Source organism: Panthera tigris, chromosome C2, assembly GCF_018350195.1.
Source record: "Panthera tigris isolate Pti1 chromosome C2, P.tigris_Pti1_mat1.1, whole genome shotgun sequence".
Lineage (NCBI taxonomy): Eukaryota > Metazoa > Chordata > Mammalia > Carnivora > Felidae > Panthera > Panthera tigris.
The window spans coordinates 54,722,851-54,743,191 of record NC_056668.1 but is presented as its reverse complement, the minus strand read 5'-3'; the positions used below and the strand labels follow the sequence as shown (position 1 = coordinate 54,743,191).

Sequence of the window (20,341 nt, the reverse complement as noted above, 5' to 3'; positions counted from 1 at the left end):
TGAGTTTTAAAGAAGTATCTTGGCCAGAAGTATCCCTATAGATAACATTTTCAAGAATACTTGTCAAAATTATTCTTTAAATGCCAACCTAATTTCCCTGTTTGATATTCACAATCTCTATTACTATAGCCAAAATCTGTTACCCAACCCTACTTGTAACTTACCTACAACATGCAGCATTTGGATGGTGAGTAAGCTATATTTGCTTGAAGAAATATTGCCTAAGTATTCCCCACTGTCTGAAAGACTAAGATCCTTCAAAGTCAAAGAGAAGTCACTTTGTTTTTTTAGGTCTTTGTTCCATGAAAGTCAGGGTTCACTGATAGGTCTTTGTTCCATGAAAATCAGGGTTCACTGATAGTTATCTTGTGAGGAGCTCAGAAAGTGAGCCAGGATGGAGGAGGTCTCCTTTTCCACTTTGGACCAAGTGACTATGAAATCTTGGTTCAGGGGCACCTGGGTGGCTCAGTCGGTTAAGCGTCCGACTTTGGCTCAGGTCATGATCTCGCAGTTCATGAGTTCAAGCCCCGCATCGGGCTCTGTGCTGACAGCTCAGAACCTGGAGCCTGTTTCAGATTCTGTGTCTCCCTCTCTCTCTCTGACCCTCCCCCGTTCATACTCTGTCTCTCCAAGTCTCAAAAATAAATGTTAAAAAAAATTTTTTTTTTAAATAAAAAAAAAGAAATCTTGGTTCAGTAAAAAAAAAAAAAAAAAAAAATACTGTTCACAAGTTTACATGAGAGTGCAACATTTTCACCCTGCATTTTATGAAGGTCATCTAATAACAGGATAGAAAAGGAAACATCAATGAAAATACAATTTTCAAATGAATTTTCTAAGTTACACTTAGAAATGCTTTGAGAAAGATCTTTGAAAATGCATTTCTTGGAAGAAAAGCTGTGCTACCACAGTTTAACACTTCCCAAGGTTAAGTTTAGACTTTTGAGGAGACCTAAACCTGGGCCAGCTAGCAAGGTTTCACTCCTTGTTTCCAACTCCTATAGCCCTATAGTGAGCACTCAAGAATGTTGCCACCAGCCTTTCAAACTCAATGTTCTGTTGACACCTAAAATGCTGGTATTCCCCAGAACTCCCCTCTTGTCACTATCTACTCCCTAGTAGTCTCTGTTACTTGTGTGGTCTCAACCACTTCTTAATTGCTCTTTCTGCACAAAGTCCCTTTTCCTGCACATTAATAGTATATTTCCAGCTATGTGGAGGTAAAGCCCCCACTGGGCTGAGCTCTGTTAGAGCAGAGACTATGCTAGGTGTGCTCGGTTTGCCCCTCCAATCTAGCTGCATCTTGTCCTTCCTATTCTGCAGTTTGGTAGCTGACCTCTGTGGATTACCATGAATTCTCTCCCTAGGCTCTAGACTTCACACTCCACCTGCAAGAGACTGATGCCAAAGTGAGCCATCTAAAATGCAAATCTGGGTCTCTTTGATGCCTCAAATCCTTCTTTGGCTCCACACTTCCTTCCTCCGGGACCCTGGTCAAGCTACTTAGCAAGACCAAGGCCTTTCATCTGATTTTGCCTCCCTCTCCAGGCTTATCTCTTGCTACTTTAGCTTTACCCTCAACCACTTATACTTCTACAAATTCAGGCAATATTTACTCCTTTGTGCTTTTGTGGTTTTTAACCTGGAATGCCTATGTCCTCTGGAAATTCCTAATTTTCTTTTAAACTTCTGCCCTATGCAAACTCCTTAAGCATATATTCTCTAACAACGCCATTTATATCCAATCATAGTAAACAATTAATTGCTCCCTTTGCTATGCTGTCTTCCTAGTTTAATTTTTACATGTTTTTACTAGATGCTGTGGATTCAGAAATGAGTAAGAGTCCACATTCTTTTTTTTTTTTAATTTTTTTAAATTACATTCATTTATTTTTGAGAGAATAAGACAGAGTGCTAGCAGGGAGGGGCAGAGAGAGGGGACACAGAATCTGAAGCAGGCTCCAAGCTCTGAGCAAGCATTCAGTACAGAGCCTGATGCGGGGCTCAAACCCACGAACCGTGAGATCATGACCTGAGCCGAAGTTAGATGCTTAACCGACTGAGCCACCCAGAAGCCCCCATTCTTAAGTTCACAGTCTGAGAGCAACAAACTTGGCAGATAAAAAATCCTCAACAAGAGGAAATAGCACTGAGCTTAAGAAACTGTAGATGCTTCTGCATACTCAATTCTGAATAAATGTGAGAAAATACAATTTTCCATAGAAAGTATTTACAATTTAACATCAACATTTTCAACACTTTTCCATATTCCCATTACTGCCTGGAAAAGTGAATACTGGGTGTCCCTGCCTTCAATGCTGAAATTATGTAAAGTTGGTGAATCACTCATAATTCAGGGTCTTCTTGGCAAGCACTTTGAGAATACGCGACTCAGGAAAGAAGCCCAAAAAGGAGAGCAGCTAACCTCTACCTTCTCCATATAATGGAGATTTACTAAAGAAATTTTGCTTTGCTTCTAAAATATAAAACATTTTTCCTTAGAATTGGATAAGAAATATCAAATTAATTTCTCTTTCTCTTAAATAGTAGGTTATTAGAGTAGATTATAGTAGATTTAGAGATTGGTCAAAATTTAGATTTTTTCAAATAAGAGGAAAGAGTATCAAGAACTGTTCACGCTATGATAGTGCTGTTGATAAAGCTTAATAGGATAATACTATGTAAAGAGAATAAACAGAGGCAATACTAATTAATTTTTGTTTAGTGGAAAGAATGGCAACCATCACAGATTGTAACTTAATAGGCAAGTATCCTCTCATCTTTTGAGGTGCAATGCAGGTAGGAAATCCTATTTAGAGGACAAATCATAGAGAAATATAATATTCATGAGTATATTTGCTACTTTCCATTTTAAAAATGTTTTCCTTCAACACAAACACCTAACAGGTAGAATTACTTCTGTTTTACCAATGTGGAGCTAGTGCTTAGAGCTAAAAATGGTTCCTTAAGATAACAAAGCCAGTATATATCAGACCTAGGACTGTTGTTTTGGTCCTCTAACTGGTGCAGATACATTTTCTTTCTTTTGTGCTCTCTTCTTTCCCTGTAAATCAATCCTAATTCCCTCCCAACCTCTGACATAGCACATGCACACAGAAAGCCCCATGGAGCCTACCTTTCATTGTCAATCCCCAGTCCATGTTTGTTTCGGCAATGAGTTTTCAGTAGCACATTCATAAGATAAATTTGATCCTGTAATATTTATCATACTATTTATATAAAAACCCAAAGACTCAGTTTCTTCCATATTGCTTTCAGAGGTGGGTGTATTGTCCATTTTCCATGTGATAAGTGGATAAAGATAAACACTTCACACACTGCATATTAAGAAGCTATCTCTGTTCCTCTTTTCATACTTTATCACAGGTGTGATGAAAGCTAGGAGGGAGAAAGAAGGGCATGTGAGGGACTGGCATTAGTTTCTTTTTAAGTCATCTGTGCAGAACACTTATTATTTTAATACCCGTAAAATGAAAAGCTAAGCTTTATGAGAAAAACTTGGCAGCTACGAAAGGAAAAACAAAACAAAAACTCTGTAGAAACTTAAGATACAGTCTGGTTATCTACAAGTGAAAGAAAAAAGCATGTGCAGATACTTAGCAACTAGCAATCTTCGTTCTCTAGCAAGAATTCTAGATAGAAATCTAATGACATCAGTGAGCAACCAATATAAACTAGAGCTCATGCAGCACTATGCCCTCTTCAGGTAATAACCCAGAGCCTGTTTGATTCTTTGTTAACACATGATTCTTGGATTTCTGAGTCAAGATCTGAAGCAGCTAAATGAGACAGAGGGAAAAGAAACAAGCGCTGGATAAAACAACCTGCTAGAAAATGCCCCTCCCCCCAATAAATAAATATAGTTAATATAGACAGGAGGAAAGCATACAATATTAAACTTAAAAAACAAAAATTAAGCCAGTAATTCAACATTTTAAAAGATAGCATATGGGCAGAAATTAAGATTGATACTATTAAATGCTAATAAGACTAACGGGTCAAAGTAATATATTAAAATTTTCTGATACTTTTTCTTTCAAATCATTTCCCACTATTAAATACAAGAACGCTCATCACAACACCTGTCATGTAAAACACTGGAATATCTACCAGTAGAGGAATGGATGTATCAGTTATAGCATGTCTATACTATGAGATACCATGCATTTAAAACATGAGGTAGATTTGTATTGGCTTGCAAGGTAGTCCATAGCATATTCAATTAAGAAAGAGATATTTTAGAAAAACATGGAATGACATTATTGCTATGTTTTATAAAACCTTCCATGCATACTTACCTCCCACCTTTAGTACCACTTTGTTTATGTTTCTAGATGCTGTTCCCACATAGCATATGTAAATTCCTTTATCCGGAAGGCATAATCTTCTAAATGATAAGGAGGCATTTCCATTTCACTATGAAAGAGGGATGTCCTGTTTGTGTATCTGTGATCTTGCCTTTCCAGTCATGGTCTTTGTAGTATGAGTGCACATAGCTCTCTTGATTCTTCCAATGAACTACTACTTCAGGCGCACTCTTAAATAAGCGAGGGAGAATTACATCTTCACCAAGTCCTCCAATGGCAATTTGCTTCTCCTCAATATTATCAAGGTTTGAGGAAGACAAAAGCAATATAACTAAAAATCAAGAGCAGTTATGAGGAGAATTAGCGATGGGTGCTTATCAAGGGCTATATCAGAACCACCTAGAAGAATTATCCTAGGTCAGCAGCCTGCCAATTAAGACAATACCATCAAAAACCTTGCTAGTCTGATTACTAGAAACGAGTCACAAAGCTAGTGTTAGAGTTTCTGCAATTGTATATTATATATGCAAGAGTCCTGTTGACTTTTATTTCATGAACCCATTTACTTCTAATACCTACTACAATAACAACAAAACCATTTATTCAGCTAGCTAGAGTCAGCAGGCCCTAGACAAATAGAACAAACTTAACTTGGTTTCATTAGGAAATATTTGGAGTGTGTAGAAGACAATGCTGGATTTGGAAATCTGTTAGGAATATGCAGACCTTAATCTCAAGCAAGGGAGCACATGGGCAGGAGGGGTCCAAAAGGGGAAATGAAGGGACTCATTTATTTTGGCTTTAGGGCACCTCTCAGGATGTCATATGTGTCAAATGAAATGTACCTAAGGAATAGCGTCCTAGATATAAATGTGGAAGTCCAATCATCCTGAGCTATATATTTATACATATAGTTTTTTACTATTAATTTCAGAAGTTGACTTTGAAAAGCAGATGGATTCAGAAAAACAAGCAAGGTTTTCGTAAAGAAAATATATTTAGCCATTTCATAATCGTTGAAGGTAGCATCCAGCTTCTTTGACTAATTCACAAAACATTGTAGGTAGATCGTGTACCCTATCTATGGATTTTAGGAAATTAGGGCTGTAAAGACAATGGAGTAAACTCCTTTGGACCTTGGCCAAGACTACCCAAGACAGGAGAATTGAGTGCTCATGTGGCCTTGTCACAGTCTTTTTCCTCTGCCTTCCCTGGGGCTCCTTCTACTCTGCTATGTCCCACTTCTCTCCCTCAGATTTAGTTTATTTCTGTACAAAGAGCTAGAGGGATGTGGTGGTATTATGCTGAGAGAAAGACATGGAAAGATGGGAAAGAAAAGGAGTGGTTTATGTCAACCTCCCAAATTGTTCTACTAAACACCTCTAATATTTCACTGGATAATTTAAAAATGCCCATGACAGGACCAAGAAAAGTGGATAATGCCTGCTGTTAAGTGCTAAGTACCAAGCTTACCCTTGAAAAAAAAAATCAATCATCAGTCAATCAAACTTGCCTTTCTAGTGATTTTATATCTGGTAGCAGATAACAGAAAAAGCCTTAGAGTAGACAGGAGAAAATATCATTTTTAATCTTCATCCAGGATCTCCAGTCTGTTTCCTATTTCTCTTTAAGTGATCTTTTAGAAAGGTTCACAACGCTATGGCAACAGAGGAAACCATCACCTTGCATTGTGTGCTCACGTTCCTATCTAGTTGTACAAATAACTAACACTTGGTTACATTGTAAAGGAACTCACCGTGAAATCCACTTAGAGGTGGTACAAGGATGAGGATGACAGAGAGCACTGCCTGTGCCTTCATGTCTCATGGAGGTCATACTAATTACACTATCAAAGACAAGCAAAATATGCATGTTAGGGATTTCAAATGCCAGCAGGAATAGGAAAAGAAGGCGTCTGACTATCGGAGATCAGTTAAATAAACTACGGTACATCCATACAAATCAGTCTTCTGCAGCCATTAAAGATGATATTGTAATAGTTGGTTCAATGGTGTGGAAAGAAGTTCCTAATTTTGTAGGAGAAAAATCAGATTACAATGTAACTTGTAAGTAGCATAATCCCTTTTTAAAAGCACACCCATTTCTGCACATAGGAGACAGACTTGTCACTAAATACACACTAGGATGTTAACTCTGCAGAGCAGATATCACATCTAAAGCAGTGCCTACCATATAGTAGGCACTGAGAAATGGCCGTTGAGTGAATAAAGATTTGGTATATGGTCAACAGTGGTTCTCTGGATAACAGTTTTTGTTATGTTTAAAGCTTTCTACATGGATATGCATTGCTTTTACAGTAAAAATGCTAAAAACAAATTCAGTTAAGCATTAATGCCAATGATGTTAACTATGGTATTGTTTATAATCACATACAAAAACAGGGGTGCCTGTGTGGCTCAGTCAGTTAAGGGTCTGACTTTGGCTCAGGTCATGATCTCACCACTCATGAGTTCGAACCATGCAATCAGGCTCTGTGCTAACAGCTCAAAGCCTGGAGCCTGCTTCAGATTCTGTGCCTCCCTCTCTCTCTTTCAAAAATAAACATTAAAAAAAGAAAAAATAATAATAAAATAAAATATAATAACACACGAAAACAAAACAAAATCTAGAAACATTCTTATAATAATAGTATAGATCATAAGGCAGTCATTAAAATCATGGTTTACAATGAATGTTTCAAAAAGTACAAAACACAAGAAAATATAGATGGCAAAGTGTTTACATACAATATAATTCAAGTAAGTAAAATATAACTGATTTTCTCTGGTGATAGGATTATAGATCATTTTTACTCTTTAAAAAATAGCTTGTTTAAAGAATAGCATATAATTAGTTTTAAAAAACCTCTAAAGGAAAATTTTAAAGAAATCATTTGGGAGTCATACTATTAAAAAAGCTGTGTCATAAATTTGTTCTAGGGTATGAGCTTTAAGAATAATTAAAACTATTCTAGGGGAACCTGGGTGGCTCACTCAGTTAGGTGTCCGACTTCAGCCCAGGTCATGATCACCGCTGGTGAGTTGGACTCACCCCGCTTTGGACTCTGTGCTGAAAGCTCAAAGCCTGGAGCCTGCTTCAGATTCTGTGTCTCCCTCTCTCTGCCCCTCCCCTGCTTTCTCTCTCCCTCTCTCTCTCTCTCTCAAAAATAAGTAAACTTTGTTTTAAAAAAAGAATAATTAAAACTATTCTAAAAAATACAATTCAGGGGTACCTGGGTGGTACAGTCGGTTGGGTGTCCAACTCTTGATCTCAGCTCAGGTCATGATCTTACAGATTTGTGGGTTTGAGCCCTGCATGGGGCTGTGTGCTGATGGCACAGAGCCTGCTTGGGATTCTGTCTCTCCTCTCTGCCCCTCCCCTGCTTGTGTGTGTTCTCTCACTCTCTCTCTCAAAATAAATTAAAAAATAATTTGACTCCTTCATCACATCAAAATAAAACCTGATAGAATAATTTATAGTTTCATCTTTGCATTTTAAATTCTAGAATAAAATAATCATATATACAGACTAAGATGTGGGCCTTTTTTTAACAGGACTATACAATTTTTATATAGATAGATCTAAATAAAAATTGGAAAAGCAACAAGAACATATTAAGATACAAATAAACAATATATTTACTATATGACAAAGTTATCACTCCAATAGCTTAGAGCAATAGATAAGATGTTTGGCAAAGCAAAAACTTGTAAAATAGAATTAGTTATGAAAATAAGACCTTTAGGGGACCTGGGTGGGTCAGTCAGTTAAGCGTCTGATTCTTGATTTCCCCAGCTCATGATCTCACAGTTCATGAGTTCAAGCCCTGCATGAAGCCCCAGGTGGGGCTCTGTGCTGACAGTGCAGAGCCTGCTTGGTATTATCTCTCTCTCTCTGCTCCTCTCCTGCTGTCTGTCTCTCTCAAAATGAATAAACATTAAAAAAAAAAAAAAAAGAAAAGAAGGCCTTTGTATATTTTTCCTGTAGATATATTTGCATGTATAATGTATGAAAAGATGTAGCACAATGATTATTTCTGAATACTAAGATTACAAGTAATCACTAAACTCATTTTCTGCATGAGCATATGTAAATATGTAATAATATTTTTTACCTTTATAGGCTACTTAAAAAAAAAGAATTAAGAATTATTGCTTTCCAAGTAATAATTAACTCAAATCCACCTTGCTTAATGTAACTTTGGGACATTCTATGTCCACTCTCTTTGGATTCACTTTCTCATTCTTTATAATGACTCCAATATTTGCTACCTTTTCTGGAAATTTCCAACATCCCTTTTTCCCATGTCTCTTTCAGCTGATGCTCTGGCTTCGTGAATTATAATTTATTATGGATACTCCCTCACCCCCTACATCAATTCAACCAACCCATTAAGAGCTGTGTCTTCTCTTTCTGTCCCCCCTTCTCCTCTTATACAAAGCCAAAGCCTTCACTTTTGCTCTGTATCTCATATTTTTTTACATTCAAGAAATTTGTCCCTACAATTATATCCCCTCCTTTACTGTATCATTAGGTTCTCTCTCTTCATTAGATCAATACCATGAGTATAAATACCCCAATAAGCTCTATCGTAAGAACATTAAAAAAGACCATTGTATTCTCCTCTGGCTCTTGATTAGCTACCTACCTATTTCTTAGCTCTTATTAACTTCTTGAAATAACTGTTTAAAGAGCCACCCTCATTTCCCCTTTACTGTCTCTCCTCAATCCACTCTGGCCTCTGTCTGTGTGACATGCCATAAACTGCCCCTACCAGTGTCTCCAAAGGCTTCCATGTTGCCAAAAACAGTGGATATAATTTGTCCTCATCTTATCCAATCTTAGAGCAGCATTCAACATAATTGGCAGTTACCTCCCTCCTGGAAGATTCTTTGCTTGTTTCCAGCCCAACTCTTTTTCCTGGTTCTTCCTTCCTCACTGCTCCTCCTCCTCTGCTTTCCCAATTTATGTGAAAATATGGAAAGTTCTCAAGTCTTATACTTTCTCTACACTCTCTCCCTAGGTGAGTTCTTCTATTCCATGGCTCTGAATGTCATCTGTATGTGAAGGATTTTCAAACTCATCTACTGAATCAAGGTCATATATTCAGCTGCCCATTTGACAGATGACTTATAGGCAGCACAGAATCAACATGAGCCCTTGACTTTTGCCTCATTCCCTTTACCATTGCTCCCTGCCTCAGCCCGAACAAGACAACAAAATTACCCAAAAGTGCTGCCAGTCTTGTTTTTTTGTTTGTTTTTTGGTTTTTGGTTTTTGTTGTTGTTGTTTTTTTTTGCTATTGGATTCGATAAATCTCCATTATCTGTGCACTTACCCAACTCTGCTATTACTAGCTCTTCCAAAGTCACTATCCTCTCTTACCTGGATATCTAAAATATCTGCCTGGTTACTCCTTACAATCCACTGTCAATGCAGCAGCCAAGAGTCATATTTTTAAAATATAAATCATTCTATGATATCCTCCTAATCAAATCTCTCCAGTGGCTTCCCGCCATACTTGGATCCAAATTTTTAACCCTAGCCCACCAAGCCTTGTGTACTCTGGCTCCTAGCCCTGCCTGCCCCTCCAGCCTCTTCCATAAGAGCCCACAACATACATTCTCAAAACCCTGTGAACACTAATCCTCCACTTCAAGGGTCAGCATGAGCTGAGAATTAGGCTCTTGAAAATTATTAAATTCATGCTTTTTGCATAAAATGACAATGACAGTAACCCATTTATCATTAAGATAAAGTACTATGAATAAAAAAAGAAAACATACTCAACCCCTTCTACACAAATGCTTGATTTAGCTCTGTTGAAATAATTTCAGCATTCAGCTAAGTGAGGGAGTTAATGAGTATCTGGCCCTATTTTTATGCCCAAGTTTTATTTTTAGACATTTATTTCCTTCCCCAAAAGCAGCAGAAATCTTCCACCTTGGATTAAACTGAAGTCACCCAAGTTGCAATCAGCATCCTTACAAAAGGGCTCAAATGTTAGAAGCATCTTGTTCTGGTACGTTTTGGCTGGATTCCAGATGTGGGGGAGAATGGCAAAAAGAGGCAGCCTCTGTAATGGAACATGGCAAAAAGAAATCCAGATGCTAAGACTAATCAGACAGAAGAGAAAATTGAAGCCATTCTACAAGCATAAAACAAAGAGAATGGAGCGACTACCCCTGTACCCATCTTGACAGCTACAGACCACACTGACTGCAGCCATCAGCACTGTGACAACAATGACAAACTTCACTTGTGTTCAGGCCAGACTCTCTAGCCTGCACATCAGTAACACTCAAGACTCTCTAGCCTGCACATCAGTAACACTCAAGACCAGTCCTGGCCTCATAACTGCTGGCCTAAATAGGACCTGAGCCACATGGCAAGCCAATGCTCTTTTTTTTTTTTTTTGAAAAACAGGAATGTTTTACATCCCTTGCATTGTGCCAGTTCCCTTCACAAATTCCTTCAGGAAAAGCCGCTTCCAGGGTGCTACAGACTCCTCAGCATTGGTTTTAAATTCAATGCCTCTTCAAAGTGCTCTTGGCTCTGAGCCAATTTATGAAAGTCATAACAAAAAGAAACTCTTTGTAGCATCCTAGGGATTTCTCCTTAGCATCCACTTAGATTTTAATAGGATTGACTTTGTTAAGATGGAACCAAGAACAAAAGAACAATTTTAGCATTACCCACTCTTTACTCAAAAAAACCTCCCCTGATGTTTTACAATGAAAATCCACCCCTTGAGGATACATTGGGTTGAAACTGAATCTCTAGGGGTGCTTGGTTTCAGGCTCTGTTTAGGTTTCTGTTTTGTTGTTTTTGTGGATGGAGGAGTAGGTCTCTGTAACTGGGTTAAGGTGCACACTAGTACATTTGGGGGGAGGTGTGGAGGGGCAGTGGCAGGCCAGGAAGACTGAAGGAAAAGGGAGGTGAAACTAGAAAGAAGGGAAGGTAGATAGGGGGTGACAGTTGTCTTGCTTGTCTTGTCTTGCTGACCACAGCTTGAGAACAGAAAACAGAGCCACTTGCTCAGTCACAAGGGACAATCTCCAGGCATCCTCTACAGAATCACAGCACCTCAGAACAATCCATCAGAGAAGAAGAAGAAAAGGAACTCACTTATGGGTTTTCCCATGAGGTTTTCACTCCCATGTTCCTTCTGGTTGTGCACCTGGTCCCTCAGGACAGCCACTAAGGAAGCCAGACGTCATACCTCACTGAGTCTGGGAACACAGGGCAGGGGAAACCGCAGCTTCTGTGAGTTTCCCCTGGAGACTCACGTCTGGACTGTGGTTGTTGAAACTCCCACTGTGGTGGGTACAGTGGTGGGCATACAGAAGTTAGCCTTCCCCCGGGAAGGTAGATACAGCTGCTGACATTTAGAAATGGGGCAGTGATGTTAGAGTGGAGGCTCTCTTTGTGCAATGAGTGGAGAGCCCAGAAAATAGGTAAAGCCAAGAAAACCTAGGAAGGTTCATAACTCGGGTCCAATAAAAGTTGCTATTTGGGGGCACCTGGGTGGCTCAGTCTGTTGGGCATCTGACTTCGGCTCAGGTCATGATCTCACTGTTTGTGAGTTAGAGCCCTGCGTCCAACTCTGTGCTGACAGCTCGGAGCCTGGAGTCTGCTTCAGATTCTGTGTCTCCCTCTGCTCCTCCCTCACTCACGCTCTCTGTGTCTCCCTCTCTCAAAAATAAACCTTAAAAAAAATTTTTTAAGTCACTATTTTAGAAATGCCACACATTTAATATCGGATATTTTGTATATTAGCAGACCATTAATCTCCTGCCCAGATCCCCTATGATCACTTCTAGTTCAGGTTTCATGCACACATTGCTCAGCTACTGCCACCTTCTTCAGAGGATTGCCCTCAGGTGATGAAATCTGTGGTTCTGGGAGTTACATTCTTTCCCTACTCCCTGCCCCAGTGGTGGCTTCAAGGCAAGAAACATTCTGTGGTCCAGAGCCTCCCAGCAAATGAGGCTGAGCCTTCACCTGAAGCCACATCCCTGCTCAGCTCCTTTTCCTGCCCCATCCTGCTCCCACACTTCTTCACACTTTCCTCCTGGAAACACTCCACAAATCCCCATCTCTGGCGGGGTTGGTCCCCTGGAAGCAGAGCCTGAGACAAAGAACGTGAATGGGAGGGGCAGTACTATGCCTCCAAGGGCCATTCTCCACTTCAGACTCCTATCACAAAATGCTTCCTCCTGCCAAAAGGGTTGATTATATAATCCTCCTCAATAGTGCTCTATATAAGAAAGAATATAGCTGGACAGAGTGTTGTTTTTTGTTGTTGTTGTTTTTGTTTTCTTTTTCTTTTAAAGCAAGAATGCTGCAAAGCCACTCAATAGACAAAAGAAAATGCCAGGGTTGAAAAGACAGACTGGCGGGCATTTTGTTGAGCACACAAAGGTAGTAAACAGTTGAATGAGACTGCATTAAGTGAAGTGAGTTTTGAACATGTGCAGATGTAAGGCCAAGGACTGCTTGAAAACAGTCAGCTCTCCCTCTATAAAACACACAGATAGATGGCCGTGGCATGCCAAATGCCCCAGAGAAGCCAGTCTGCTGTTTCTGTACACTTCTCCTCCTGCCAGTTCAGTGCATTATCATCACTAAATAATTTAAATGTTAATTGATTAAATGCAAGGACAAGACAAACCCAGGGTTTCTCCAAGAGCTAAGCTGAAGAAGATGAACCCTCTGCGAAAAGGCTAAATAAAAGCAAGTCACAAAATAGGAGAGAAGAAAATTCTGCTATCAGATTAGGTGCTGGAGACACAATAGTCAAACTGTAAAGATCCAGAAGGAGCTGAACTCTTCTGTAACAATCTGAGTACAAAGTTCTTTGGCCATTTTCAAGAAATGATAATTGGAAATACTAGATGGTGCCCTACTAAGTTTGTGGAAGAAAGGTAACCCAGAAAATCACACAGTGCTCCACACGCAGAACAAGGCCTTGACCCCCTCCACTCAAAACAAAACAAAACTAGAAAGTAGATGGACACCTGTTATTTCAATTTTTAAAACATTAAAAATATATCATTTGGATACTGAACTTTTTTTTTTTTTTTGGTTTTAATTGTTTGTTTTTTTAACTAGACCAACTACGGGGCCTGATTGTGTCAGATGTAAGGATTTTAAGGAAAGTAATGACATGACTCTGGTGTCCAATCCCCACAGACAATGTGAGACAAAGAATCTGTAACACAGAGGCAGCAGTAGTACCTAGGAGGGTTGGGGGGTGGGGGGGTGGGGGTGGGGTCAAAGGATCCCTCCTTCCTAAGGTTGGTTTAGGTTTATCACCCAATTCTGGTATCATAATTCCATCCTACAGTGGTCACGGTTGCTATACTTAAATGTCTATTGTATGGTAAGTGACATATTCAATATTCATCATTCTCAGTATGAGATTAGCCATTTTGACTCAATCCCCATGTTTTCCTTTCAAATCCAGAAGTAAAGAAACTTTCTTGTCCCTACATATCAAGGTACTGGGGTTGAGTGACCTGTAACGGAATATTAGAATCAAGGATTTGGTGTAAAAACGATTAGGCAAAACAATCCTTACAAGATTTATTCCTAGCTGTGTAGATTGCTTAGGACTTTTATCAAGTGATGCTTTATAAAGGACTGCCTATGTGCACCTGAATTACCGGCTATCAGTCCTTAGAATTTAAAGATGTAGCTAACTCAACTAGCTGGTGCACAAGACAGGGAGGACCAGGGCCTAGGTCTACATACACAGTTTAGTGGGTCATTCGCAAAGTACAGTGGTTGTGAAATTGGCTTTTTATCGGTGAGTTTTCTATATAGTTCAGAGTTCATTCCGCCAAATAAACCCTTGTTCGTAAAACTCTGTTGCTCCGTCCCTATGTTCTACTCCCAATCCATTCCTAGTGTCTGACAATGTTAAAGCTCTGAGAAACAAGAGAAAATGAGATACCTCAAATTTATCCCGACCTCCTAGGAAACAGGATTAGATCATCCTTTGTACTGTTCCCCCCACTCTGTTGTCCACCAAGCTTAACTGTCTTTTCTGCCATTGAAAACCTACAATTTGAGCATCTCCTATGGGTCACAGGCTATTCAGGGATGAGTCAGACAGTCCCTAATGTCACAAAGCTCAATCTGGTACCAAAGATAGATGGATTATATAAACAAATAAATCATAATACAGAGATACAGGCAGCAATAAGAACTCTCTGAGGTGCTACAGAAGGACAGAAGAAAGTTCTTGAGCTTAGTGAGGGCAGGGTGTTAAGGAAAGCTTCCCAAAGCATTAAGTTTTGAAGGGCAAGAAGAAGCTGTCCTGTGAGAAGGAGTAGAGGGAAGTGAGGAGGGAAGATATTTTCTAGGCAGACAATAGAACAAAGATACAGCCACAAGAGAACACAATAACAAAGCAGGCCGTGTGGAAGGAAAAATGCTGGAAAGGTGTGTGCAAAGGCCAGATCATAACCACTCTTGTAAGCCACAGTAAGGAAATAGAAACCTAATGATGAAGTCAGATTTGTCTTTCAGAAAGATCCCACCAGTGGAATTGTAGCAGATAAATAAAAGGAGCCAGCCTGTAAGCATCAATGAAGTAAATGTGGCAGGAAACCATTTAAAAGCAAACTAAATAGTGTGAAATAGAGAAAATGTGAAAGGGACACCGTGACAGACACTGGCACCATTTCCCTTTTTCTTTGCTAGCAGAACTCCTTCTCTGGCCAGCCCTGGGCAAGACGTGACCACCTCTAGCTAACAGAACACAGAAGGTCCAGAAAGGGTAAATGAGATGGCCACACTGGCTCAGTGCAGGAGGGGGAGTCCTCCACATTTGGGGAAGGAGAAGCTGGGGTAGTGACCACTGCAAAGAGCTGGAACCCAATCAGAACTTCCCAACTTTCCTGGAAATGGAGAGCCCAGCAACTAACCATGTTTCCACACCTCTTGAGTCTGGAAACCCAATTATAATGCCTGTACATCTGCCTTTCCCTCCTTCTAACTCTGAGCCTAATGGAAATAGGAAAGTGTGGCCAAGCCCCTTGTACTTCTCTGTCTCTAAAAGGAACTACTGAAATCAAACTGCAGAAAAAAATTTTTTTTTCCACACTGTTTTGGACAATGGACCATAAACAGGAGTCTATTGGGAGGACTTCTGTGGCAACTTTTGTGTCTGTGTAAGAGGGATAGTTACAAGGACAGACTTTCAGGGCAACCCCTTCCTTCTACTTTCTGAGCACTGATTTCATGCTGCATCTGCAAAAGCCACCTCCCAGACATGAAGAAACAAATGAGAAGATTAAAAAGTCAACATAACAAGGATCACAGAGATGACAGAAAGACAGAAAAAAAAAAATAGAGTTTGTAATGACACGGTTGAGTCCAGCCTGTTCTGGATCCTGTACCTTTAGACTTCCTGCTAATTAAGTAATATATTTAAACTGCTGTGACTTGGGCCTTCAAGTGTTTCCAAATGTCCCAAGGTGACACAAAATAAAAATATCTTCTTTCCCCTGATGAAGAGCTACTAACACAGGAAGTAGGTGCCATTTTTGTCTACATAAATAAATCAATGAAAAAAAATAGTCTCTCTTCCTACTATAACAAAATATTGACAGAAGTGGTGCCCTATTTTAACAGGGTCGAGTTAGAGATTCATTTGCTTGCTAATGGTGGCAAAACCACTTTTAATCTTGAAGCTAAAGCAAGCATCAGTGATGAGCTACTAGACGTTTGTAGGAAGTTTAGTGTGCTTTAAGTTTTCTGTAGGAAGAAGTTTCTAACCGCAGAACCACATTAACCTTAAAAGTCCTTTCTTTTTAGTGTCAACATTAAATGGAAAATACTGATGCTCAGCTGAAGTAGTAGCTTTTCTATGGGGGTTTTCTATTATACACCTAGAAAAGGGTTTGGCTAGCTTTTACTCTCCAGGGTCCCTGTTTGTCCTTATTTCTTTCAAAGAAAAGAAAAGAGTAAACACTTGTTTTCAAAAGGCCTTTGAAAATACGGCTATCAAGTAGTAAAGTAATGTCATAGTATATAACTAGGATTTGCATATTGGTAGAATGAATGAATTTGACAAGTCATAATGCAATGATGTATACTTCAACATCATAAGCTTAATGTTGAATTTATAAAGTTAAGACTAGAGAAGAGACAATATAAAAGTTTTAAGTTGGTCTGTAGACCTTTAAAGAGCAGAGTAAATGAGTGGCTCATTCATACACAGGGGTATAATGGGCCACTCACAGATCAAGCTGCCCAGATGCACCTGGCAAGGCAGCCTCTGCTCAGTTCTACTTGTTTCTATAGCTAGAGGTTCTCCTGGGGGTTTTCTAGGCTCAATAAAAACACTGAAACATTCCAGGAGGGAGAAAGGGAAAGTGTGAGAGGGAGGGGAGGGGGCAGGAGACAGACAGACACTAACCAGTGCTGATAGGAGGCATCTTTGTTCATGATCTCATCTAAGGCAGTGAGATCCAGGCCCAGCACAATTTACTGTGCAATGTAGACTGTTTCTCCTTGCATTAGCTGATCTTCGGAGAGTAAGGATGAGAAGCCGCTACCTTCTTTGAGAAATATGCATTCTCTCATCTGCTCTCCCCTCTATCAACCTATCTTCTGGTAATTCCTTCCTGTCTCAATTCTGTCCCCTCTTATCTTTCTCTAGACCTTAACCCTTCTCCTGACCCAGCCCAGCTCTGCTTCTATCTTTCCCCATGCCTACAAACTGAACAGCATTCCTTGACCCTCTTGTTACCGCTACTTGTGACCCTAATTCCCAACACATTTACCTCATGATCTGTATCTGGGACCATATCTACTGCTATTCCTTCTCACTGCATACTGACTTTAAAAGTCCTGTGAGGTACATGGGTAGCTCAGTTGGTTAAGTGTGCAACATCAGTTCAGGTCATGAGCTCACTGCTCATGAGTTTGAGCCTGGCATCAGGCTCTGTGCTGACAGCGAGCCTGGAACCTGCTTCATATTCTGTCTCCATTTCTCTGCCCCTCCCCTGCTTGTGCTTTCTCTCTGTCTCTCTCTCACACACAAATATAAAATAAAATATTTTTAAAAACTTAAAAAAAATAAAAAATAAAAATCCTGCGAACCAGATTCCCCTTACCAATACTGAAATCATTTTTGAAAAACCCCCGTGACACAAGTGACAAACCCAAAGACATTCTTAAACCACATGGGGACATTCAGCTACTCCTCTCTTGCCATAAAATAGGATGTTGTCTACATTTGTGGGGATCTTGGGTGAGGAGAATTGGCAAGTCAGAAGAGAAGATTATGTAAATAAATAAAGATGGATAAAAGAACCCTTATGACCAAAGTTTACTAGGAGGTCCTATCTGCTAAGACAAAATAAACTATAGTTTTCTCTCTTCTGCATTTGTTACTTCTTTTGGTAATATTAGCAGCTAACATCACAGTGCTAGTAAGCATATAGTAATGTTATACACATTGTAAATCTAAACACAATCATATGAGGTATTGTAATTTCCATCTTAAGATGAAGACACTGAGGTTTAGAGAGGTTAAATAACTTGTTCAACATCAGTTAGTGAATGGAAAAGCCAGGACTTTAAACTACATCAGGCTCATGACTTTGAGGCCTTCCATTAACCACTACTCTACTATGAAACTTTACAAGTGACATCAGTGATTCACGACCCCTAGGTTATTCCCCAGAGAATGAGCTATCAAGGAGCAAATGGTTCCCTCCAGTGTAGCTTTAGCCTTTTTGAATCTTGACCATTTCAGTTTTGGCCATGATTGCAGGAAGTTGTTTTCTCTTAGCAAGTGGTCAACAGTGATTGTAAAACCATGTTTAGTTTAGGAAAGAAGTTAGTGTAGTAATTCCAAGTGCCCTCTCTGCTTCCACTTGCTCAGCTCTCCAAATAGGATTAACTGTGCATTCTGTTAATGATTAGTAGTAGCTTCTTTCATAGTGTCCCACGTTGGATGATAAATTATATACCATTGCTGTCTTAGTCTTTATTAAACATTACATATCAACATGTAATCAATCTCCTCAAAATCAAGAACTTCTGCTAAATGTGTAGGGAACATTTCTGTCTGCCCAGCTATACCCTGCCTTCAGAGGAATGCTTCTTCACCACTTCATTTTGTTCTGGAGGGGAGCGGCGCTGCTAATCTGTGTTGGCCACAACGTCCTACTCTACCATTCCAACCAAGGATAGGCTAATAATCCAGGCATGGCAAATCCTGGTGACCCATTCAAAGAGGGGACAAGGGATCCAAGAAAGGTCAAAGCACTTCTGAAATTTAAATGAGAAGATCTTTTTCCACTAATGCTTCCATACTGGGAGAATGTGGAACTACTGACAGCAATAAACTCCTGCCACATGAAAAGAACCATTTGACAGAAAGAAATCAGTCAATGTGGGGGGATGGGGTGTGGACTGGGAGGGTGGGGGTGGCGGGTGCATAGAGAGGCTGAGGGTGAGAGTATAATAACAAGCAGGTGAGTACACCAGAGCAGAGAGAAGTGCTAGCCAATAAGCATGTCCTCATGGCCTTGGTTCTCACACTTTTTAATTCAAGTCTATAGACTACCCCAGTATCTTTCCATTTCATGTGTGCTAACCAAATCTCTTTTTTTGCCTGAGTTAATCTGAATCTGGTTTCTATAACTTGCATATAAAAGTGTCTGACACCTAATCTCCCCAAAATTTACCTTCAATAATATTCAAAGATATGAAAAAAATGTTAAATAAGTTTTCATTTCTAACCTAGCAGAATGACAAAGATTAGATAGAGAGACGAATAGCTACACAACACACACACACACACACACACACACACACACACACACACATACATTTAATATTCAGTCCTGGAAAAGATGCTTAGAGACATATCATTGGCGATGGTACACACTGATCTACAACTTAACTTTCTGGAAAGCAATTTGGCAATATTTATCAAATGCCTTTAAAACTGCAAGGCCTTCTGTAGTGACAAGCAATAGATTTAAGACTTAAGCAAGAAGGAAATGTAATAGAAGGACATTGGGGAACTCCAGAACTGAAGGACGAATCTCCAAGCTTCAAAACACCAAAGGCCCAGACAATGCTGGGAAAGTTGACAGCAGGAAGCCTGGGTTCGGTTCTTGGGTTCTTGGGTTCTGTTACACAGTGACTCAGTTCCAATCAACTTCCACCTAACTATATGATAGTTCTACTTTCCGAACTGCGGAGACCAAGAATTGGTTACATACTTCTACTCTTGGAAAAGCCAGCTATGGTAGGGAGAGAGAGCAACAGAAAATAAGATGTACAGTCAGCTCATTGGTATATTTCTATACATGTACCTTTGGCTGCCCAACACACATACACATCTCCATACAACCAAAGCTGCCTTCACGTACCAACACCCAAATACTCTCTGAATAATGGCAAGCTTACTTACCTCCTTCTCTGTGGGAAGCAGTCCAAGTTACACAAGCTGCTGCATCCAGGAGTAATAATAGATTTCACAAGGACACTGCTCAACAAGATCAGCATTTCTCAAACCATCTATAGTAAAGGAACAGTAAATTTTTGTTTCTAATCTGTCATGGACAAATTCACTGGGAAAATGCAATAAAGATGAATTGCTAGATAAATGAAATTAAACATAAAATGAAGCACTTGATTTTTTTTATTATTATATACAGTAGGCACAGAAACCTTGAGAGCAATGTAACAGAGTAATTTTAAAAACTCTATTTCTATACTTCTTGCATCATGAACCAATAATAAACAGTTCAAACACTGGCACCAGCCTGCAGTTCCCCACTTTGAGGAGTTCTACTTTGGATAATATTTATCCCCCCTCAAATTCTGCTTCAGTCTATAGTCCAAAAGGAATACTTAACCATCAACAACACACTTTACACACAATATGGATAGAAGATGCTTTTTTCTAAGTCATGTCACAACAATCAAGGAAACAGGCCATATTCTTTCTATCTGCCACTTCTCCTGAAGCCAGAGCT

The 20,341-nt window shown here is 39.6% G+C and overlaps 1 protein-coding gene across 1 annotated transcript; it reads right to left on the bottom strand.

The window, feature by feature from the left end:
• Positions 1–6: 6 nt before the first annotated feature.
• On the bottom strand, positions 7–19,834 carry HHLA2 (HERV-H LTR-associating 2; the record flags this gene model as incomplete). The annotated part of the gene is given in 9 exon segments (XM_007099174.2): positions 7–35; positions 165–464; positions 722–778; positions 3,137–3,151; positions 3,154–3,399; positions 4,320–4,436; positions 4,439–4,487; positions 4,490–4,659; positions 19,774–19,834. Coding segments are annotated over 9 exon segments (1,044 nt in total), but the record flags the coding sequence as incomplete, so codon positions are not given.
• Between the last annotated feature and the right edge of the window lie 507 nt (positions 19,835–20,341).